Source organism: Lacerta agilis, chromosome 8 (genome assembly GCF_009819535.1).
Source record: "Lacerta agilis isolate rLacAgi1 chromosome 8, rLacAgi1.pri, whole genome shotgun sequence".
Lineage (NCBI taxonomy): Eukaryota > Metazoa > Chordata > Lepidosauria > Squamata > Lacertidae > Lacerta > Lacerta agilis.
Window position 1 is genome coordinate 8,588,479 of NC_046319.1, and position 23,324 is coordinate 8,611,802.

The 23,324-nt window shown below is 49.4% G+C and overlaps 1 protein-coding gene across 1 annotated transcript in view; it reads left to right on the forward strand.

Annotated features, from left to right (window-relative positions):
- EPHA2 (EPH receptor A2) overlaps window positions 1-22,998 on the forward strand; it is a 35,708-nt gene extending 12,710 nt beyond the window's left edge. The window contains exons 3-17 of the mRNA XM_033159330.1: window positions 881-1,541; window positions 10,683-10,838; window positions 11,297-11,629; window positions 12,639-12,763; window positions 12,900-13,059; window positions 13,243-13,345; window positions 14,356-14,411; window positions 15,325-15,450; window positions 15,671-15,853; window positions 16,029-16,090; window positions 16,800-17,009; window positions 19,244-19,393; window positions 21,070-21,263; window positions 21,504-21,659; window positions 22,637-22,998. Of these exons, the coding sequence (XP_033015221.1) occupies window positions 881-1,541; window positions 10,683-10,838; window positions 11,297-11,629; window positions 12,639-12,763; window positions 12,900-13,059; window positions 13,243-13,345; window positions 14,356-14,411; window positions 15,325-15,450; window positions 15,671-15,853; window positions 16,029-16,090; window positions 16,800-17,009; window positions 19,244-19,393; window positions 21,070-21,263; window positions 21,504-21,659; window positions 22,637-22,742 (2,781 nt within the window). The 3' untranslated portion in view covers window positions 22,743-22,998. The remainder of the gene's footprint in view (window positions 1-880; window positions 1,542-10,682; window positions 10,839-11,296; window positions 11,630-12,638; window positions 12,764-12,899; window positions 13,060-13,242; window positions 13,346-14,355; window positions 14,412-15,324; window positions 15,451-15,670; window positions 15,854-16,028; window positions 16,091-16,799; window positions 17,010-19,243; window positions 19,394-21,069; window positions 21,264-21,503; window positions 21,660-22,636) is intronic.
- The last annotated feature ends 326 nt before the right edge of the window (window positions 22,999-23,324 follow it).

Below are 23,324 nucleotides of genomic sequence, written 5' to 3' on the forward strand. Positions count from 1 at the left end.
AAACCAAAGGCAAAATGAATATGGAAGGAAGGGGAGAATTCCTAAGCAAACTTTGCATTAAAAAAAAACAACAACCACCACCCCAACAACATTTACATGGGATTAACATGAGTGGCTTTTAAAAATTTACTTTTATTTAGTTACTCATTAAATTTCTATCCCTCCCTCCCATAGGAGCCCAGGGCAGCAAACAGGATTTTAAAAATAAATAAACAAACGAATGAATAAAAGCCATCTAACATCCTCATAGCTAAATAATTTCAAGGTTGCCAGAAACAGTATATATTTCAGCCATCGAACTCTTGGGTGAATAGAAACGTTTTAAATGCCTGTCTTGATGTTAGTGAGAGAGGCAGGGGCACCTCACTAGAGAGGGCCTTTCTTAAATGAGGAGCTGCTACCAAGAAGGCCCTGTAAAAGCTCCTTTCATAAATGAGGAGCTGCTACCAAGAAGGCCCTGTAAAAGCTCCTTTCATAAATGAGGAGCTGCTACCAAGAAGGCCCTGTAAAAGCTCCTTTCATAAATGAGGAGCTGCTACCAAGAAGGTCCTGTAAAAGCTCCTTGATGGTGGGGAAAGGCAGTGCATCTCTGAGTATCTGATACTTGGAACAGTCAGTAGGGGAAATTTGTGGCCTTCGTGTCTGACTTAGCAGCTTCCCAGGACAGCAGATTAGCCATAGTTGAAAAATGAAGATGCTACATTTGCATGGCACTTGAACCACAAATAGTGTCTTGCTTGAACCTATTGTTTCAAAATCCGTTGCGCCCCCCCCCCCGGTGTGCCGCTGTTTCCAGTGGCAGTCACTTCCACAGATTATTTCATGTTCAAGAAGAAACGTTTCCTCTAACGACAGCCATTTTCTCTTCCCACCCCCCCAGTGGGATCTTCTCCAGAACGTCATGAACGAGTCCCTCATCTACATCTACTCGGTCTGCAACGTGATGGACGGGGAGCAGGACAACTGGCTGCGGACCAACTGGATCTACCGCAGCGAAGCTCAGCGCATCTTCATCGAGCTCAAGTTCACCGTCCGAGACTGCAACAGCTTCACCAGCGCGACCGGCACGTGCAAGGAGACCTTCAACCTCTTCTACGCGGAGTCAGACGTGGATTACGGCATCAACTTCCAGAAGCGCCAGTTCCGCAAGATCGACACCATCGCCCCGGACGAGATCACGGTGCGGGAGGACTTCGAGACGCGCAATGTCAAGATCAACATGGAAGTGCGCTCGGTGGGGCCCCTCACCCGAAAGGGCTTCTACTTGGCCTTCCAAGACATTGGGGCTTGCGTGGCCCTCCTGTCTGTCCGGATCTATTACAAGAAATGCCCTAAAGTCTTCCGCAACATGGCGAGCTTCCCCGAGACCATCGCTGGCGCCGACTCGCAGGCCTTGGCGAAGGTGTCGGGCGAATGCGTCAAGCATGCCCTGGCCAATGAGGACCTGTTCATGCATTGCAACTCGGACGGGGAGTGGCTGGTGCCCATTGGCGAATGCCGCTGCCGCGAGGGCTATGAAAAGGACGGGGACAGCTGCAGAGGTAACTAGGCTTTGCTTTTTTGTTTTACTCCTGCGTCGCTGAACTTCCCAGTCGGCATTTTGTTGTTCAGTCGTGTCCGACTCTTCGTGACCCCATGGACCAGAGCACGCCAGGCACGCCTATCCTTCACTGCCTCTCGCAGTTTGGCCAAACTCATGTTGGTAGCTTTGAGAACACTGTCCAACCATCTCATCCTCTGTCGTCCCCTTCTCCTTGTGCCCTCCATCTTTCCCAACATCAGGGTCTTTTCTAGGGAGTCTTCTCTTCTCATGAGGTGGCCAAAGTACTGGAGCCTCAACTTCAGGATCTGTCCTTCTAGTGAGCACTCAGGTCTGATTTATTTGAGAACTGATAGGTTTGATCTTCTTGCAGTCCATGGGACTCTCAAGAGTCTCCTCCAGCACCATAATTCAAAAGCATCAATTCTTCGGCGATCAGTCTTCTTTATGGTCCAGCTCTCACTTCCGTACATTACTACTGGGAAAACCATAGCTTTAACTATACGGACCTTTGTCGGCATTAGGACAAAGCAATACTTGTCAGAGCCCAGTGAAGGGAACGGAGGGTGCAATTGGTGTCACTCTGCCCCTACTTCATCCTAGTCATCCAAAGCCCACCTGAACAAAAGTGGCGCTTCCACAAAGTTTCCAGGGCAGGCTCCGTGACTTCTACAGATGTGAGGCAGCTGTTGCTGCTGTTCCTCTTTGCCCTCAAGCTGGGAACTTGACTTACGGGTGGCATAGTCAAGAACGGTGGAGGTGCTCTCTAGTGGCACACTGGGCCCTACCTGTTGTTGTTTGGCTTCGGTTATGTCCACATAGCACCCACAAGGTCTCTGCCCCTCATGCTCCCAGTCTTTCCAGCTATCTGACTCTGGTCAGGTGCAAGCAGGCAGGTTCCACTCTGAGAAGTGCTGGATCTGTCAGGTGCCAGCAGTTTCTCTCTACTGGGCCCCATGAAAATGTCAGACTTTTAATCCTTTGTCTACTTACATGAGGGCCCCAGGAAATGTGTCTTCAACTTTCTTATGGGGTGGGCTGGCTGTTTCTCTTCTTCTTTCAGGCCCGCCCACTTCAAATCTGCCTTAGCAAGCCACGGGAGTGGGGAGACGACTAACAGGAAGCCAACCCATAATGTTTCCCTTCCTCTGCTTTTTCTCTGCTGGTTCTGTCTTGTCCTGTCTGCATGGTCCCCAGCAGATTATTACTGTTTCTCAGCCAAAGTGTTCATATTGCTTGTTAAGTATTTCACTGCTGTTGCCCCTCGGTCCATTTGTTTGGTGAAGTTTGATATTGACAAAGGTTGCAGATAAATATTCTACACTTCTCCAGTCTGGCCAGAAATGTTATGCATTCAGCATTTCTTGCAATGTGTGTGTGTGTGTGTGTGTGTGTGTGAGAGAGAGAGAGAGAGAGAGAGAGAGAGAGAGAGAGAGAGATGGAACACTGACTAAGTCTGAACGAAAGATTAGAGGGTTGGAATGAGTGGCGGTTTCATGCTCCTTCACGACATCAATGACCCCCCTTCCCCACCCCCTCAGCCCCTGATCCTAAAAGAGTTCTCAGCTCCAAATTCTGGAATAGTGGCCTTCATGCATCAGGACTTTCTCTGCTAGACAAAGAACCTAAGAAGCTACCTAATGCAAAGTCAGATCCTTGGTCCATCCATCTCTCTCAGTACTGCTGTAGCCCCTGCACTGCCCTTCTATTTTGGGGGATTCAAAATGGGGGAGAGAATCGGTTAAGAGGGGAGGGTGGATCAATAGAGAATCAAGTGGCCTAGGAAGGCAGTTCATGTCAAATCTTATGTATCTTGTATATAGAAGTTTCCAGAATTGATTCCATTTTTTTTTAACAAAAACCAAACTCCTTTTTTATACTGCCATACAGAGGAAGTGAAGGACACGGGTGGTGCTGTGGTCTAAACCACAGAGCCTAGGGCTTGCCGATCAGAAGGTCAGCGGTTCGAATCCCCGCAATGGGGTGAGCTCCCGTTGCTCGGTCCCTGCTCCTGCCAACCTAGCAGTTCAAAAGCACGTCAAAAGTTGTTGTTGTTGTTCAGTCGTTCAGTCGTGTCCGACTCTTCGTGACCCCATGGACCAGAGCACGCCAGGCACGCCTATCCTTCACTGCCTCTCGCAGTTTGGCCAAACTCATGTTAGTAGCTTCGAGAACACTGTCCAACCATCTCATCCTCTGTCGTCCCCTTCTCCTTGTGCCCTCCATCTTTCCCAACATCAGGGTCTTTTCTAGGGAGTCTTCTCTTCTCATGAGGTGGCCAAAGTACTGGAGCCTCAACTTCAGGATCTGTCCTTCTAGTGAGCACTCAGGGCTGATTTCTTTGAGAATGGATAGGTTTGATCTTCTTGCAGTCCATGGGACTCTCAAGAGTCTCCTCCAGCACCATAATTCAAAAGCATCAATTCTTCGGCGATCAGCCTTCTTGATGGTCCAGCTCTCACTTCCGTACATTACTACTGGGAAGACCATAGCTTTAACTATACGGACCTTTGTCGGCAAGGTGATGTCTTTGCTTTTTAAGATGCTGTCTAGGTTTGTCATTGCTTTTCTCCCAAGAAGCAGGCGTCTTCTAATTTCGTGACTGCTGTCACCATCTGCAGTGATCATGGAACCCAAGAAAGTGAAATCTCTCACTGCCTCCATTTCTTCCCCTTCTATTTGCCAGGAGGTGATGGGACCAGTAGCCATGATCTTAGTTTTTTTGATGTTGAGCTTCAGACCATATTTTGCGCTGTCCTCTTTCACCCTCATTAAAAGGTTCTTTAATTCCTCCTCACTTTCTGCCATCAAGGTAGTATCATCAGCATATCTGAGGTTGTTGATATTTTTTCCGGCAATCTTAATTCCGGTTTGGGAATTAAGTGCAAGTAGATAAATAGGTACCGCTCCAGCGGGAAGGTAAACAGCGTTTCCATGCGCTGCTCTGGTGCTCCAGAAGCGGCTTTGTCATGCTGGCCACACGACCCAGAAGCTGTACGCCGGCTTCCTCGGCCAGTAACGCGAGATGAGCGCCGCAACCCCAGAGTCTGACACGACTGGACCTAATGGTCAGGGGTACCTTTACCTTTACCTTTATAAAGGAAGTGAGAGCAGCAGCCAAGTCCCTTCCACTCACACCTATCTTGCTCTTCTGTTCCCCACCAATCCAGCTGAGTGAGCCCCCTTCTTGGGAAGTGAGGAGTTGTTGTGGGGCGGGGGGTAGGAGGAGGCAGCCGCAAAGAGGCTTTTCTTCAGGAATGTGCCTGGGTTTTGCAAAGAGAGAGGGAGAAGGGAGATAAGGAACCTTCAAGGTTATGGAGAAATACAGGCCTCTTGAGCAAGCATTCTCTTCTCCCCCCACCCTTCCACTATCAGGCTCACCTGATAGAGGCTGTTATCTACTTCCCTCATGCATGATATCAGAGGCCAAAGGGGGAGGCAAAACATGGGGAAGGGATCTGGTGGCCGCTCAGTTTCTTCAGATGGCCCCTTTCCAACATCAACGAGAAGGAATTCCAATTTTTCAATGGAGTGGGCAGACTCCACGACTGGTCTTGGTCTGGAGAGAGCAATGTACCCCTCGGGGGAGACATGGCTGAATAAGCCTGCATTTAAAGGGGGGGTGCGATTTTACCCTCTTACCCATTTTTAGCCACTCATGGGGTGCAGTGGGGCTCAGAGAGGTGCTAAGGAGCAACTAATCTCCATTGAGAGTGATGCTGGTTGGCCTCTTGAGATCCAGAGATAGTTTTCTTGCTGCGGGGGACTGTCCACTCCCTCTGTGGTTGATCACCACCTCTTCTTGGGAGTTTCAGTGCCTCTGAGCTTATGCGGAGCGCATTTATCTCGCTGCCGCTCACCCCCCTGCAACCACGTGCGGGATTTCATCAAAAGCCAAATTCTTTCTTTTTCTTTCTTTTTTTTAAAAGAAAGGTGAGAGCGTTGCCTAGGAACACTTGTTTGATTTCCCATCTAGTCTGGCTGGCGGGGGGGGGGGCGAGTAGGATGGGTTGGGTTGAATTTGGAAGCAGAATAGAGGATTTCTCTCCTTTCCTCCCTGCCATTCTACAATGGCATCCAGCACCTGCCCCCCCCCCCAATCCCACCCCGCAAACAGTGCTGGTTTGCAGGCCCAGCCTGGTTGCCACAGTGACAGCCAATGCCATTGTCCCACCCTCTGCATTTGTCTGGTGCTAGGGGAGTTGTGGGGGGGGGGGGGGGGAGCTGCTTCTGGGAATCGAAAAGAAGAAAGGGTGGACATGGCTCCAAGAGTGATGGCGGTGGGTGGAGAGGAATAGCTGCTGTTGTTGTTTTTTCCTAACTCCTTTCTGCCTCGATCTTCCTTGTTACATCCCTGCCTCCCAGCCGCACACCTAGGAGAAGTTCGCTCCATCAGTTGTCTCTTGGTGGGGAAGAACATAGAGCCATTTCCCCCTTCTAAGCCCTTTTGCAGAAGCCTACCTGCCTAACCCCACACCTCCTTGGTACTTTTTCTCTTTCTATCTCTCATGATGGGATAAGCTGCTCCTCTGTGGGCCCCTCTCCCTGTTTTCCACGCTGCCCTCCCTTGTTGGCTGCCCCAGCCATGGCACAGCCCCCCCTCCAGATCTCCTAATCCTGGCCTCCTTTCTGAAAAGGGGGAGCGCCTTCCCACCTCTTCCCCCACCCCATTCCCTTCTCCAATGGCATCTCCACCTCCAGTGAGCCTCCAGCCCGGCCCCAAGCATCCTTAATAGCAGAAGTAGAAGAAGAAGCTTCCCATCTTCTCTCCGGTCCTTCTGGGGAGATGTGGCAATCCTGTGCAGGCCAAGCACCCAGCCATCTCCCACCCCCCCAACATAGCCCCAAGCCTTGGACCCTTAGCAGGGGTGTCTCCCAAAGACACTGGTCCTCTGTCCTATCTGAATGGAAGCATTGTGTGCCCGTGAGAGAGAGAGAGAGAGAGAGAGAGAGTGCATCTGTATATGAGGCTTGGGTAGGGACCCCGCTGGCTTATAAACTCGCCCTCATTAAACCAGACTGGCTATTGATGCTGTGAATGGCAAGGGCTGACGTGTCCCTTTGTCCCATTCCGCCTCGGCTCTCCTGGCTGTCTCCTTGCTCCTCCAACCTTGATTCATGGCCTGCTTCAATGGCTTGCGGTGCTCTCCAGATTTATCTGGCTATCTCTTGGCATCAGCGTCTGCACGATTTCAGGTGACACCCACACGCGACTCTCAAATTTCACCTGCTAAGGAATCCTTTGTAAACCCCCCTCCCAAAAAAAACCCACCTTAGTGCCACAGGAAGGCCTTGGGAATCCCCTAAATGATGGCCCGCTTGGCATTCCGTCTGAACTGGGTCAAGTCACGAAAATGAATTAGCGGTTGGGTGGCGAGCTTCCGTTCTCCTCCAACAGGGGTGTTTCTTTTTCTCGCCCTGGGTTTTCAAACATGGAATTTCTGGGAGGAAATAAGCTCCAGCGTGCTAGGTGTTGCAAAGAGCACAGAGTAAGACAGACATGCGGGCGTAGCTGCATTTTGAGTTTTCTGGCACCGACAGGTATTGGGCAAGGAGGAGACTTCAGAGTCTCTGCTTGGCGGAGATCCTGGGGGTTGCAACAAACTGCATTGGGTGGGGGGGGGGAGCATTGACTTCTTCTGGCCTGGCCACCACCACCCCCCCACCTGCACCCTCCCCACACGTTCTGCCATTGGGCTGTAGCTGCCTCCCTCCTAAGGCCAGTTGCATTCTGCAGCAGCCGCAGCTTCCTCCAGCGGGAGGGGGGCGGAATTGGAAAAAGGAATTTGCCCTTTTGTGTAAAGATACTCTGACCTCCCATCCGTCTGGCCTCTGTGAAAAGGGAGGCCCCATGGGCAGGAAACAAAGGCAGTTTATCTTCAGGAATAAACACAGATATTCTTGGCTTCCTGCACACATTCCCGCCCCCCCCCCCCGCCCTTCACTCCTTTTTAGCTCCCGCTGGCAGGTTCTGTGCTGCCACCAGCCATCACCATCTCTCTGTGTGTGTTTTGTCTCTCTCCCTGCTCTGGCCTTCAAGTAAGATAGATGCCAAGGAGGGTTCGGTTCGCTTGGCAACTTGGGGGGGGGGCGGCTGACAATATCTCAAAAGGCCCAACTGCCCACCCGCCAGAGCCTTGGCATGGCATTGTGTGCTACTGTGCTCTTGCCTATGGCACGAGGCCGGCCGAGTGGCATCATGTTCAGAAGGTGAAATATTGAAAAAGCACCAGGGCACCTGCCAGCAAACATTCAGCTTCTTATGTTTGTATGCAATGGTCCAGCTCTCAGGACGTGCCTTTTGTATTGATGGTATTAGTCAGGCTGCGACGTTGAATGGGTTTAAAAGGTGCCCCCCTGATGGGGGGCAGTAGGGCTTGATTGCTTGTTTTTTTTTTTTTAATGGGTGTTGTTGTTCAGTCGTTCGGTCGTGTCCGACTCTTCGTGACCCCGTGGACCAGAGCACGCCAGGAACGCCTATCTTTCACTGCCTCGCGCAGTTTGGCCAAACTCATGTTAGTAGCTTCGAGAACACTGTCCAACCATCTCGTCCTCTGTCGTCCCCTTCTCCTTGTGCCCTCCATCTTTCCCAACATCAGGGTCTTTTCCAGGGAGTCTTCCCTTCTCATGAGGTGGCCAAAGTACTGGAGCCTCAACTTCAGGATCTGCCCTTCCAGTGAGCACTCAGGGCTGATTTCTTTAAGGATGGATAAGTTTGATCTTTTTGCAGTCCATGGGACTCTCAAGAGTCTCCTCCAGCACCATAATTCACCCAGATGGCCATCCTTCATGGATCACTGCCTTGTCATGGCGAAGGGGCTTGAATAACTCAGGGAAGCTATGAGCTATGCCATGCAGGGCCACCCAAGATGGACAGGTCATAGCGGAGAGTTTAGACTAAATGTGATCCACCTGGAGAAGGAACTGGCAAGCCACTCCAGTATCCCTGCCAAGAAAACTCCATGGACAAAGACAACAGGCATATAAAAAAAAAATGGGTGCCTTAATACAAGTGTTTATTTAAAACAGCCCATGGCAAGAGCCCTCTTATAGAGTCGTCCTCTCACGCCTGCAGGAAGGGATGCCTCTTCTGAGACGGTTCATTCATGCATCCTTTCCCAACAGTCCATGCTACTTGCTCCAGGACAATTGTGTTTCACCCATATGCAAGCTTAACTGCCAAATTCATGCCATTGATTGACATGCTCTTTTAAACGGGTTGCGAGCCTAGTTTTTGCAGAATCGTAGGATTTTTTTAGAGTTGGAAGGAGACACTGGGGATCGTCTAGTCTTGCAATGCAAGAAGATGCAGCTGTCCCATTCGGGGATCGAACCTGCAACACCGTGCTCTGACCGACTGAGCTATCCATGATCTATCTAAGATTTTAAAACTGTAATGTGAAAAAAACGGTGCAAATGGTCAAGAATCATGCTGAGGTGGCCACTGTCCCATTAAGGCCCCTTCTGGGCTATAGTTTAGAGGACTCCAAACTGATCAAGAAGGTGTGGCCCATCTTATCCAAGTTTCTTAAATAGTCATCTTCTAGGGGGAGTGGTTTGGGGCTTCTGTGGATTCTGAACTGCTGTGAGGTATCAACAGACCAGGTGGGGGACAGCAGCAGACACCTGGTGGGCAACATCCTCTTCCACCCCCCTCACAGCCACCACTCCCTGTTAATGCTTCATAGTGGGGAGGCAGCTGCCGGCACACCTGCCTCTGGAAGTCCCAGGGAGAGCCTCGACATGCCCGATAATTGCACACGGAAGCGAGTCTCGGCCAAGGGTGGCTGCGCTTATCTTTTGAGGGCATTTAACCGCTCAAACTAGAAATGCGTTATAGACTCCTTCGGATGGCACCTGTGGGGTGGCGGGGGGAGGGGAGCGTTCTCGGTCCCTTGCAGCCCAGACATTTGCTGCCTCCTGGCACACTCCGCAAGTCCAAGCCAGCTGGGCTCTGTGGCCTTCCTAACTGCTGCACACCTTTTAAATGTCGCTTAAGTGAAGCTTCTCTTAAGGGAGCCAGTGTGGTGTAGTGGTTAAGAGCGGTAGACTCGTAATCTGGTGAACCGGGTTCGCGTCTCCGCTCCTCCACATGTAGCTGCTGGGTGACCTTGGGCTAGTCACACTTCTCTGAAGTCTCTCAGCCCCACTCACCTCGCAGAGTGTTTGTTGTGGGGGAGGAAGGGAAAGGAGAAGGTTAGCCGCTTTGAGACTCCTTCGGGTAGTGATAAAGTGGGATATCAAATCCAAACTACTACTCTTCTTCTTCTTCTTATCCTCTCAAACACAGCCTCAGTGGAATTAAACTGTGTGTCTTTTCCTTCCTCCTTCTTTTTAGACAGCCAAGATTATTATGATTATGCTGGTAATGGAATGGAGTCTCTGCCTGAGGTCCCCTGCACTGGTGCAATCCTGGTAGCAGCGCCCATAGGGGGCTGTTGCTTGCAAGAAAGGAGTCCTCATGCTGGCTACTGACTTAAGGCAAAGCTGTAAGTCAAGGCCGCATTGAGTGCTTTCCAAACGGGAACCGGAGGCTTCTAAAGAGCTCTTCCTTTGTAGATCCCTCAAGGAAGTGACGTGATTCCAGGGGGATTTTTGAGGAGCAAACTGAGTTCCTATGGAAGAGTTTACTCATGCAGGAAATAAGTAAGAGTTGCTCGTCTCAGGCATGGGCATAGATAGGCTGGGGCTTTCCTCTGCACGCCCTTCCACCCTCCCCTGTAATGTGTGTTCACCATGATGCATGCACAGCCATGAGGCACACTGGAAACCTGAAGAGGAAGCAGCGGTAGAGGTGGCCCAGTCGATGCGCACGTCAGCTAGGGGTGTGTTTTCATTTCCACTGAACAGATTAAAATGACTTGAGTGTGTGTCTCCTCTCTTGCCAAGTATTCTTTGAAAACTGAAGTGCTTAGTGATCTTTCGATTTACCTTTTTCTTAAGTTCTTGTGGAACTATCTTTCCCATTGAACACATGGGGAACTGAGGCTAAGAGATCGAACGGTGGCTTTGTGGTTTGATTTGAACTCGGGTCTTTCCGATAAAAGTCACCTCTCCATACACCGGTCTGCGTTGTCTGCTGTGGGCCATGGTTGAGATCCCCAGGAGGACTAACCCAACTCTTCTTTTCTCTTCTTTGCAGCTTGCTCACCTGGGTTCTTCAAAGAGGACATCTCCAACAACGCCTGCTCAAAATGTCCCTTGCACACTCTGCCGTCTTCCGAAGGTTCCACCTCGTGCCCTTGTGAGGAAGGCTATTTTCGGGCTCCGACCGATCCTGTTTCCCTGTCGTGCACAAGTAAGTGGGAGATGTAAGCAGCACGATTGCCCCATGACCCAGGAAATGATAACGACTTGCTGCGTTGACGGCTATCCGCTTGGAGATTCATCAGTGTCCAGAGGCAGTTTGCAAGTACAGTATTTAATGAAACCAAGCAACCTTGGATAAGCTACTGCTGTTTTACTCAGCTTGTGTCAGTCACAGGAGGGAAGGCAGGAAGCCACAAAAGCAGCAGACTCGCTCCTGGGCAATGCGAGAGTCCTTGTGGACAATATTTGGTGAGGGGTGGGATAGATACCTGAGATGGAGCGAGGAGAGAGGGATGGAGGATAGTACCAGAGAAAGAGCCAAAAGTTGGAAGTGAAGGCCTAGGAGTGCTGAGTTGCTGGGCTAACTGGGGAGTGGTCTTCTGCCTTGCATCAAAGAGACGCGTTCATTTCTTTTCATTAGGCCCTTTTGTTGTTCTCCATTCACAGGACCCCCTTCTGCTCCCCATGGTGTCACAGCCATAGGCTTGGGTGCCAAGGTTCAACTGCGCTGGTCCTCGCCTCGGGACACGGGTGGCCGCAAGGACATCATGTACAGTGTGACGTGTGAGCAGTGCTGGCCGGAGTCGGGAGAGTGCCGCCCCTGCGACGCCACACTCCGGTATTCAGAGAACCCTCACAACGTGGCCGGCACTTCCCTGACCGTCAGCGATTTGGAGCCTCACGTTAACTACACCTTCACGGTAGAGGCCCAGAACGGCGTGTCCTCCTTCAGCCCACGGCGCAGCTACGGCGTCACCAGCATCAGTGTCAACCAGACGGGTAAGGGGGCCCAACGTCACAGCTGAGTGAAAACGGTGCAGATGGGCACTCTTTGCTATGAGATGCCATTGGCCCGCACGAGTATTCAGGCACTGCTTCCCGGAAGCGTATGGTGGGTGCTGTTGGGGCAAAATGTGGTCTGATCCAACATGGCTGCTCTTGCGATCGATGCCACCGCACAAGAGGGATTCCTTGGTTCTTGAACATGCTGGCCTTTTGACAGCCGCAGCAAAGAAACTTCTTGGCTGCTAAGGATGTGACTAGGGATTGCCCGGAAGAGCTGAGCCCTGGGTGTTTTGTGTTAGGTTTCCCAACCACCACTGCCTTTTAAAGCTTTTGTTTTACCAAAAACAAAAAAACCTCCTTACAGGATCCTGCAGAGCCCAGTGCACCATCCAAATTTGCCCAGAGGCTCTTTGGATAGCTGTATGGGACAGAGGAGGAGACATCTGTGTGTGTTTTAGATAAAGGTAGCAGTGCTCAGTTGTAGAGCAAGTTTAGTTTTACTTTTAATATGCGCATAAAGCAGCCAAGAGGTTGCAAGCAGTACAGAGGGCCCAGTCCATAGAGTGTACTGCATCCAGAAAATAGTTTTAGCTCACAGCTTAAGCCCTGCTAGTAAAAGCTAAACACACACACACACACACACAAATAGCTTGTCTAAATTTGAAGCTATACGTATAGATTAGCATATGCTAATTTCATGCTAATTTGTGTCACTTGCCTTAAGCACTTGGCCCACACCCTTGTTATGAAGGCAGCTGTGCAAAGTGGGGTCTTGTGATTTGTCTGTTGGACTTTTATTCACCAGTCCTGCGGATGTAATTTGAACAAACTCTCAGAAGTCGTAAGTTGCCTCATTACAAATGAGGCTTTAAGAGTTTGCAAATTCTATATGGATCTGGGGCTACTGGCTGGCTGGCGACTGGAGCAAATGGTTTTGGCTGGGGAGGGTGCAATCCACTGCAGCATGCCAGACTCTTTCTCTCTCCTCCTTCCCCATGCTCAGAACCTCCCCGAGTGACATCAGTGACCATGGATGGCCGCACCACAACCAGCCTGAGTCTATCCTGGACTGTCCCACCCAGGCAGCAAAGCCATGTCTGGAAGTACCAGGTCACTTACAAGAAGAAGGTATCTGTCTCTCCTTGGTACTTCTCTGCTCTTCTTAACCTTGAACAACGCCCCCCCAACCCCAATTCCCTAGAGCCCATTTCACAGAGAGAAACTGAGCCATGCGATTTTTGTGTGTGTGTTCCTTTCCTTGCAGAAGGACGAGAACAGCTACTCGGTACTGCGCTGCGAAGGCAGCTCTGTGACCCTGCCTAAGCTCACCCCTGGGACCAAGTACTTGGTGAGCGTCCAAGCACTGACCCAGGAGGGTCAGGGAACCAACAGCATGGAGCACGAGTTCGAGACGCTTGATGAACGTGAGTTTTGGGGAGGCAAAGCTCCTCTAGTTTAATGCCGAAGCAAGGAAAGTAAATTTTGGGGTGGGGGCGGGACTGGAGCAAAGTCACCGGAAGAGAACACACACACACACACACTTGCAATCTGTTTTCGGGTAGCAATGTTTTCCTAACCACCACTTTTTTCTTCTCTGCATCCCACAGGCTCTGATGGCACAAATACCGCTGCAGTTATTGGGGGTTCTATTGCTGGCTTCGTTGTCACAGCCGTGGTGGTGGGGCTGATTGTCGTGCTCATTCGCCGAAGGCATGTGCTTTTATTTTTTAAATTCTGTTTGTTTAAGGCAGCGGGGCAACAATGGCTTTTAGGAGAGCTGGGTGCCGACTGTTCCTTTGCTCCCCACGGCGTGCAAACAGGCAACTTAAGGCAACCTGTTACCTCCAGTCTAGCAGGCTTTGCAAGGTTTTTTTTTTTTTAATAAAAAGAAATGATACCATAATCTATTTTTCCAGAGGCAAAAGTGGAATGAGTGTACACTTCTCCCAAGTGCCTTCAGTTTTCAGAGAAATGGTTTGCAGAAAGTGAGCATTTTTGCCAGATGGCAAACTGTCTGGTCTTTTCCTTTTTGGGGGTTTCCTTTTTCAGAAGCAGTTTGAAAAAAAAAACCTGGAGCAGGGAGTTCCAATGGCTCTTCCATTAGCACATGCAAATACAGCACTCCATGTCTAGCAACATCAGCATCCATCTGATGTCACAGTCAAACATGGCTCAACATGCTATGCTTTGGAGATTCCCCTCCTGGTTTATTCCTTTTTGTGTTTTTAAGATAAACCATCAAAACTAAAAGAGGGAGATAAATGTGCTGCTCAGTCATGGTGTCCTCACACCAGCCCCATGTGCTCTCTCTTCTGGGGCTGTATTTTAAAGCCATGAATTTGCACTTCTGCATTTGTAGGCCTGCTTGCACGTCCATTACATTGGTGCAACGTGCCAAAATTTGGGAGGGCAGAAACCTTGGGGGGGGGGTGAGACTGTGAAGAACCTGGGCGGGGTACAAATTTATTATTCTTCTTCTTATTATTATTATTAAGCATATTTTGCAGAAATCAGTGGAAAGGACTGGCAAAGGTGCATTGGTGTCTTGACACAAAAATACTTTTAATAAGTTGAAAGGCCTTTGAGAAGGAATGGGACAGAGGTTACAGAGTTTGATGGAGGGAGGTTTGTGTCTAGTGGATAAGGTATTCTGTGGGAGAAGGTGCGGATAGGATTGCCTCACAGGACCACTCAAGAAAACCCTTGTTGTTGTCGTTTAGGAAAAAGAACTCAAGGGCCCGGCAGACACCAGAGGATGTTTATTTCTCCAAGTCTGGTGAGTAATGGTCACTGGCCACACCAGTGCATGAAGTGGGATTTGCTGGATCTGAAACATCATGCAGAACAGAAAAGGGGGGGAAAAAAAGTGCAGGCTGTTTAGACCTTGAGACTGAGCATTTACTGTTAAAGGGTTGCATTTACTGTGTCTGAACCCACATGCATGTCCAGCACTCTACATGTATTCGCACACACACAAACCAACAAGAGGTTTAGGGTCTTTTGCTAGAGTTATAACATGCGTACATTTAGGAATACGTGTTTGCCTTTATTCCTGCCTAAATAAAACTCCTGACACCCGATACTGAATTTTACTCTCGGCTGGCAGTCCTAAAAGACCTCTTAAATGCCGGACAGGCAACCCAGTAATTTTTAGAGGCAAACAAATCATTTTTACATTAAGATTCTTGAGAGGCATGTCAACAAAGAAGGCTTACTTTATTACACACAGTGTAATAAAGTTTTTTTTCCTGTTATAGACAGAAAAATTTAAATATTTAAGTAGGGAGCAAATCCTACCATACACCTTAATCTAAAGAGTGGAAGAATCCCTGCGTATTCGCAAAAGCAGACTCAAACTAAGTTAAGAAATGGAGGGACGGGGAAGAAGACTATTGGTGGCGGGTTTTGAGATGAGTAGCTAGTTTCATTGTGCTTTTGAATTTTACCCAGAATTTCCTGCCTGCTTCTTACCTCGCCCATCTTGCAAATTAAGTGTTTGACTGAAAATCATCCTAGCAGGCTGTGACTGAAGTGGACGTCTTTTGTCCACCCTCTGCTCCATTGCTGGATCACAGACTAACTTGGCAGTGGGCGATGATTGAAAAGCTGAGAGTTTAGGCATGGGACTGCTTTATAACAGCCTCTGCCAAGAGCTCCCCTTCACTGTGTTGTTCCTCTTCGCCCCACAGACCAGCTCAAGCCCCTGAAGACGTACGTGGACCCCCACACTTACGAAGACCCCAACCAGGCAGTCCTGAAGTTCACAACTGAGATTCATCCTTCGTGCATCTCCCGGCAGAAAGTCATAGGGGCAGGTAGGGTGCCTTCCATCCACCTTGCACAATGCAGTTGGCTGGTGGAGAGCGTGTCTCTTCTCCTCTTGCAGTCAAGACTAGTCTCTGAAGGAGCCTTCAGAAAGGGAAATGGTAATGCTGGCTTCGAGCTTCAGGCTGAAGCTGCCCCGGCGCACCCACCCTGTAGTTATTTGAAAACAGTGTTAAACACTTCCACTTTTTTTTCTTCTTTTTTTGCCAGGTGAGTTTGGCGAAGTCTACAAGGGAACCCTGAAGAACAGCAAGAAGGAGATCCCGGTGGCCATCAAGACGTTGAAATCTGGCTACACAGAGAAGCAGCGCATCGACTTCCTGAGCGAGGCGAGCATCATGGGCCAGTTTAACCACCACAACATCATCCGCCTAGAGGGAGTTGTCTCCAAATGTAAGAATCCCTAGATAGGATTTAAGGACCTTGGTGGCTGTTACAGGGTTCCTGTTCCAAGCTACCTCTTTCTGCTGGGGCAGTTCCAAGATACCAGACTCCTGTGCAACTTGCATCAGAGTTTGGAATCTACTTGGATCTCATAAGCCAATTCTCTCCCCGTTTCTCTTTCCAGATAAGCCGTTCATGATCATCACAGAGTACATGGAGAATGGTGCCCTGGATAAATTCCTGCGGGTAAGTATTATTCTATTCATCGCTGGCCTCCTTCTCGTGTATACTGTGAGTGAGAAGAGCCTTTTGGATCAGGCCAGTGGCCCATCTAGTTCAGCATCCTGTTTGCAATGTGGCCAGCCAGATGCCCATTACAGGAAGCACTAAAGCAGAACCTGAGAGCAATAGCGCTCGCCCCTCCCGCAGTTTCTGACGCTCTGAAGCATACTGCCTCCAACATAATTGGTTTTTTTATGGATTGAAAGAGCCCTTATTCTTAAAGGCAGCAAGTACATATTTTAAGTCAATAGGAATAAAGCTTCTGCTTGAGAAGCTAGCATTTAGCTTGCATAAGGTATAGGTAAAGGGACCCCTGACCATCAGGTCCAGTTGTGTCTGACTCTGGGGTTGCGGCGCTCATCTCACTCTATAGGCCAAGGGAGCCGCCGTTTGTCCGCAGACAGCTTCCGGGTCATGTGGCCAGCATGACAAAGCCGCTTCTGGCGAACCAGAGCAGCACACGGAAACGCCGTTTACCTTCCCGCTGGAGCGGTCCCTATTTATCTACTTGCACTTTAATGTGCTTTCGAACTGCTAGGTGGGCAGGAGCTGGGACCGAGCAACGGGAGCTCACCCCGTGGCAGGGATTCGAACCGCCGACCTTCTGATCAGCAAGCCCTAGGCTCTGTGGTTGCATAGTTGGTCCTAATTCCTTCCCTTTTTGCCTCAACAGGAAAAAGATGGGGAATTCTGTGTTATTCAGCTGGTGGGCATGTTGAGGGGTATTGCCTCTGGTATGAAGTACTTGGCCAGCATGAATTATGTCCACCGGGATCTGGCTGCCCGCAACATCCTCGTTGACAGCCAGCTCGTCTGCAAAGTCTCCGACTTTGGTCTCTCCCGCGTCCTGGAGGATGACCCTGACGCCACCTACACTACAAGTGTGAGTTGATGACGGTTGCTGTCCCGTCATGTTAAGTTACGGTTTTGTCCCACCGTTGCCAAGGAAGCTGAGACGGGTGGGCATCTGGAGCAGCAGCCCATAGTATAGGACAGTGGTGGCGAACCTATGGCACGGGTGCCAGAGTGGGCACGCAGAGCCCTCTCTGTTGGCACGCGCCATCACGCCAGCAGTGCCGTTGTTTGGGGTTTTCAAATTGGCCAGCAGCTTCCCCCCACGCCTCCTTATGAGTAAACTGCTCCCACCCGGCCGGCAGCAGCTTAGAGGTAGTTTATCTCCCCAAAGCAGCTATATTCCTGCCTCCCCGCCCCCGCCCATTGGTGGGATTTTTTTTACAGCCAGCAGGCTGTAGTTTGCGTGATTGGTGGCTTTGTCAAGGGTTTTCATTGATTGGTTGCTGCCTGTGATCCTTGAGACTACAGTATGTGTTGTTTCTGCTCCTTGTGCCATAGGAAGCGTTTATAATTCATGTGAGTGTTCTTCTCCCCCCAAAAAAACAACTGTGATCCAAGCCCCCCCAAAAGCTCTGCTGGTCTTAGCAACCCCCTCCCCAAAAAAGCTCTGGGCAATGCCCCCCCCCAAGCTCTATGTGTTGCTTCTGCTCCGTGTTTATAATGTGTGTGAGTGTTTTTCTCCCCACCAAAAAAACTACTGTGATCCAAGCCCCCCCAAAAAACTCTGGAAATGTCCCCCAAAACTCTATGTGTTGTTTCTGCTCCGCGTGCCATAGGAAGCGTTTATAAGGCGTGTGAGTGTTTCCCCCCCCCAAAAAAAAACAACTGTGTTCCAAGCCCCCCCCTCAACAACTCAGGGCAGCCCCCCCACTCATTTTATTACAGTATATTAATTATCCCATATTAAATTGCCGTGTTGGCACTTTGCAATAAATTAGTAGATTTTGGGTTGCAGTTTGGGCACTCTGTCTCCAAAAGGTTCGCCACCACTGGTATAGGAGTAAGAAACAGGGAAGACAGAAAGGTGGGGTATAGGGGGTCCAAATGGGAGGAAGGAACTTCTAACTTGCTGGCAGCGGATGATCAATGGAATGCGTGTGACCAGTAGCAGGAAATCTGCTTTGCGGCTCAGTATAATAGGGAGCCAGTGGGAATTAATCCAGGCTCTAGGAACACCTGAGGAAAGAAGAGGAAGGAAGGAAGGAAGGAAGGTTTGTTTCCCATGACTGCTGGCTAAGGTCTCTGCCCTGGTTCCGGAAGGATTTGACTTCTAGTCATCAACATCTGCCACTTGGCTAAAACTTGAGACTTTGCTTTTCTGTCAGGAACTTCAGATGTTGCCTGAACGGAGGAAAGCACATACAGTCATACCTCGGGTTTCAGCCACTTCAGGTTGTGTTTTTCCAGGTTAAGAACGCGGCAAACCTGGAAGTGTTTACTTCCGGGTTTTGCCACACGCGCAGAAGCGTTCTGCGCAGTTTACGCATGCGCAGAACCATTCTCTGTTCTGGTAAAGAAGGCCCAGCAGAGACTTTATTTCCTCAGACTTTTAAAGAAGAACAATCTGAGTGAGAGACTGCTGGTGTCCTTCTATCGAGGCAGCATAGAGAGCATTCTTACATACTGTATCTGTGCTTGGTTTGCCAGTTGCACAGTCACTGACAGGAAAATTCTCCAGAAGGCCATAACCACAGCCCAAAAGATTATCGGTCATCCTCTCCCATCTTTGGATAAACTATATAGCTCCCGTTGTCTCAAAAAAGCAAACAACATTTTACAGGATTCATCTCATCCTGGATATAGTCTGTTTGCACGGTTGCCTTCGGGCAAGAGGTACAGAACAATTAAATCAAGAACGAACAGACTAAAAAACAGTTTTTATCCAAGAGCTATAACTATTTTAAATGCTGTAACCAAATGCTATGATCTTTGGGGAGTCGTGATGGGTGGTATGTATGTGTATGTGTGATTGTAAATATATAAATGCGTATATGTGGCTGTAAATGTGGGATGGCATTCAATTTAGTTGTACTACGTACAATGACAATAAAGTATCTATCGCGCTTCGCGCATGCGCAAAAGCGCCGCTCTGGTTGCGAACTTTTCGGAGTGCGAACGGCACCCCGGAACAGATCATGTTCACAACCAGAGGTACCACTGTATTTAGAGAGCCTGGGTATTAGAAGGTGCTTTCTCCCCCAAATCAGTGAGTGCCTTGGGAGTCAGCGGTTCTGAGGGTTTCGGTGTGCTTGTCCCTTGCAGGGTGGAAAAATCCCAATCCGGTGGACGGCACCGGAGGCTATCTCTCATCGCAAGTTCACCTCGGCTAGTGATGTCTGGAGCTACGGAATAGTGATGTGGGAGGTGATGTCCTATGGTGAACGGCCTTACTGGGAGCTCTCCAACCACGAGGTAAGCTATTGGATGTCCTTGTGTGGGTGCTAACTAAGGAGCAAGTGATGCCCCTACTGGTGACCAGATTGCTGTTGGATCCCTTGTGTTTGGAGTTTTCTGGCTAATGGAGAATAAAGCTAATTCTAGGAGATACAGTCGAAATATACATATATAAAATTTTTAAAAAATTGTCCAGTAGCACCTTAGAGACCAACTAAGTTTGTTCTTGGTATAAGCTTTCGTGTGCATGCACACTTCTTCAGATACACTGAAACAGAAGTCACCAGACCCTTATATATAGTGGGAGGGTGGGGTTTTTCTCAGGAGGGTAGTAGGAGATGGGTGATTGACTCAATGGGTATGGTAAACCTGTTGACGACTGTTAACGACTACAATTAGTCCTACAGGAAAAAAGCAAGGGATATTATGCAGATGAATAGCATATGTAATGAGACAGGAATCCAATATCTCTATTAAGACCAGGTCTCTCCATAGTTTTCAGTTTAGTGATAAGTTGTCATTCAGCAACTTCTCTTTCAAGTCTGTTTCTGAAATTCTTTTGTAATAAAGACAGCTGCTTTGAGATCCTGTATTGAATGTCCTGGGAGACTGAAGTGTTCTCCTACTGGCTTCTCTGCCTTGTGATTCCTGATGTCAGATTTATGTCCATTCATCCTTTGGCGTAGGGTTTGGCCTGTTTGTCCAATATAGAGAGCTGAAGGGCACTGCTGACATTTGATGGCACACACAATGTTAGAAGATGAGCAATTAAATAGGCCTGAGATGGTATGTTTGATGTTGTTGGGTCCAGTGATGGTGTTGTCTGGGTGTATGTGGCAGCAAAGTTGGCATCTGGGTTTATTGCAAGCTCTGGTACCAGCATCCAGTTGGTTTCTAAGGCACTACTGGACATATATATATGTATATATAATCTCGCCGAAGAATTGATGCTTTTGAATTATGGTGCTGGAGGAGACTCTTGAGAGTCCCATGGACTGCAAGAAAACCTATCCATTCTCAAAGAAATCAGCCCTGAGTGCTCACTAGAAGGACAGATCCTGAAGTTGAGGCTCCAGTACTTTGGCCACCTCATGAGAAGAGAAGACTCCCTAGAATATACCCTGATGTTGGGAAAGATGGGAGGGCACAAGGAGAAGGGGACGACAGAGGATGAGATGGTTGGACAGTGTTCTCGAAGCTACTAACATGAGTTTGGCCAAACTGCGAGAGGCAGTGAAGGATAGGCGTGCCTGGCGTGCTCTGGTCCATGGGGTCACGAAGAGTCGGACACGACTGAACGACTGAACAACAACAACATAATCTCGACTACGTCAGACCAACACAGCTACCTTCCTGCATCTAGGAGATACAGTCCCAGTTCCAGAATGCAAATTGAGTTCTGTCTTTAGGTCCATTTTTTAAATGAAGCAATGTTACGAGGTGCCCCCCCTCCACATCCCACCCTAGCTGTGTGTGGAAACGTCTTTGCCCCCAACATGGGCTCAGTCTTATGATAAGTTTTGCCCAGACAGTCATCTGTGAGTCCATCCATCTGTTCTGACTGAAGTTACATAAAAAGCTGCTTGTTGCTTGGGTTCCTCAAAAGTTTATGTCTGCAAGGCTAGGGGTGGTCTTTCCAAGCTGAATCCCCTTCACTGTTGTTCACTTTTCCAATGCTCTACCTTCCCAAACAGGTGATGAAAGCAATTAATGAAGGCTTCCGGCTCCCAGCACCCATGGACTGTCCTTCTGCCATCTACCAGCTGATGATGAGGTGCTGGCAACAGGAGAGGAGTCACAGACCCAAATTCAATGATATTGTTAGCATTTTGGACAAGCTCATCCGCGCTCCTGAGTCGCTCAAGACTTTGGCTGAGTTTGACCCTCGGTACGTGCCTGTCTTCTGGGCCTCCTGCTCTCAGAATCCCTAGATACGGGTTGGGAACTGTTGTCTCTGAACATCCCCTTCCCCTCTCCAGTCCTTTGAGACGGAAACATGTTAGAACAGTGCCAGGAAGGGGGGGAAATTCCCAGCCCATAAGCCCCCCAAGAATTCTCTCCATCCACTTGGGCACCCTTAGACAAGACCGAATTTTAAAGAGGCGGGGTCCCTTTTTTGTCTTTGAAGGATCTCCATTCGCCTACCCAGCACCAGTGGCTCAGAAGGGATCCCTTTCCGAACTGTGGCCGAGTGGCTGGAATCCATCAAAATGCACCAATATACAGAACACTTCGTGGCCGCTGGGTACAATGTCATTGAGAAGGTGGTGCAGATGACCAATGAGTGAGTGTGGCAACTTCCACTCTTCCTCCAGTTTTTCACCCCCCATGCCTGCTGAGAAAGCTTCTCCTGTTCCCATGGTCTTTCTTTCTGAAGCCTTTGCTCCCCTCCTGAGAGAGGAGGTAGCTGGAGTTCAGGCTCCTCTGTGAAAAGCCAACTCAGTTGGCTGTGAACATCATGGTCCATTTGACCCGTTCACAGCGGAGAATGAGGCTGTTTTCTGCTTTGATTTCCAGAGAGAAGAAGGGCTCCCTTCTTTTGTCACATGACTCCACTGTTAGAATCCTGTAGTAGAAAGAGCATGGGTGCAAAACACCGGGAGCAAAGGACACCTTTTTCGATAATATAGGAAGCTGCCTTACACTGAGCCAGACCACCTAGCTCAGTATTGTCTACACTGACTGGCAGCAGCTCTCCAGGGTTTCAGGCAGGGGGTGTTCCTAACCCATTTGCCTTTCGTTCATACGAATGCGGTCCAGGAAGCGACTTTCTGTTCCTATATACTTCAGTGTCTCTCCTGTATTTTGATCATTAATTCACCTTTCCATTGTGTCGGGGCGGGGGCTCACACATCTTGTTGTTGCTCCCTCTTGTTGTTCTCCCCTCTCTCTTGGGAGAGGCTGGTTCAAGCCTGCACCCTATAATTAAGCCACTTTATGAGGCCAGGAAAACGAGGAGCGGCTCGTTAAAAGCAGACGGGTGCCCAGCCTCCTTGGATCATGGCAAGGGGGAGTCCACACCTTCTCAGCACTGGGATTGCCGCGAACCTTTGTGTGATATTGAAGCTGTGGCTTCATATGTCTTGCAGTGAGTGACCTCGGTTTCTTTCTTAATGATACCTCTACAAGAAAGATGGAGATACTGAATGCCCAGTTATGCTGGTGGGAGTTAAAGGAATACAGGTTAACCTTACCTTTGCACTCCGAATTTCACAATATTTCCCACTGACCTTGTCACATCTGTTTTCTTCCCATTCCCAGGGATATCAAGAGAATTGGGGTACGCCTGCCAGGACACCAAAAGCGCATTGCCTACAGCCTCTTGGGATTGAAGGAACAGGTCAGCACTATTGGCATTCCAATCTAAGGTGGACGGATCTTGCTCTGCATTTGGTAGCTTCCATGCCTAAATTCAGCTACCCAGTGGCCAGGCCAAGAACCATTGGGCCGTTGTACTTCCTGATACATACTTGAAGTGGAGAATTCAGGAGACCTCTCTCACCAAGGATGCCGACTGCCAAAGAAGGAGTCGGGTTCCTGCTTTCCACTGTGCTTCCTCAGCATAGCTCCACGTTTTATTGCCTGGCCTCGTGACTGCTCTTGTCTGCTGGAAATAGTAACGCTGCGGAAGTTTTCAGACGAGGCATTGGGCTCTGCCGCACGCTGACTTTGTGTCGCCAAGCAGATCTGCCAAAAGCCACATTTCATTCCTCGTTCCTCTCTCCTGGCTTGGACAGATCCTGGGACTACTGGCCGCCTAGTGCCACCCTTCCTGCCATCTGGCTCCCTTCCGTTTGCAGCCCTGCAACACAGAAGACCAAAGCATCCCTAGAGCTGTTCATCCCATTGCCAGCTCTGCCATCTTGTCTCCTAGCAGGAAACCTGCAGGCCCAATGCCGTATTTATTTACCTGTTCGGAAGCCAAACCTCAACTGGTTAAGACTCTGTG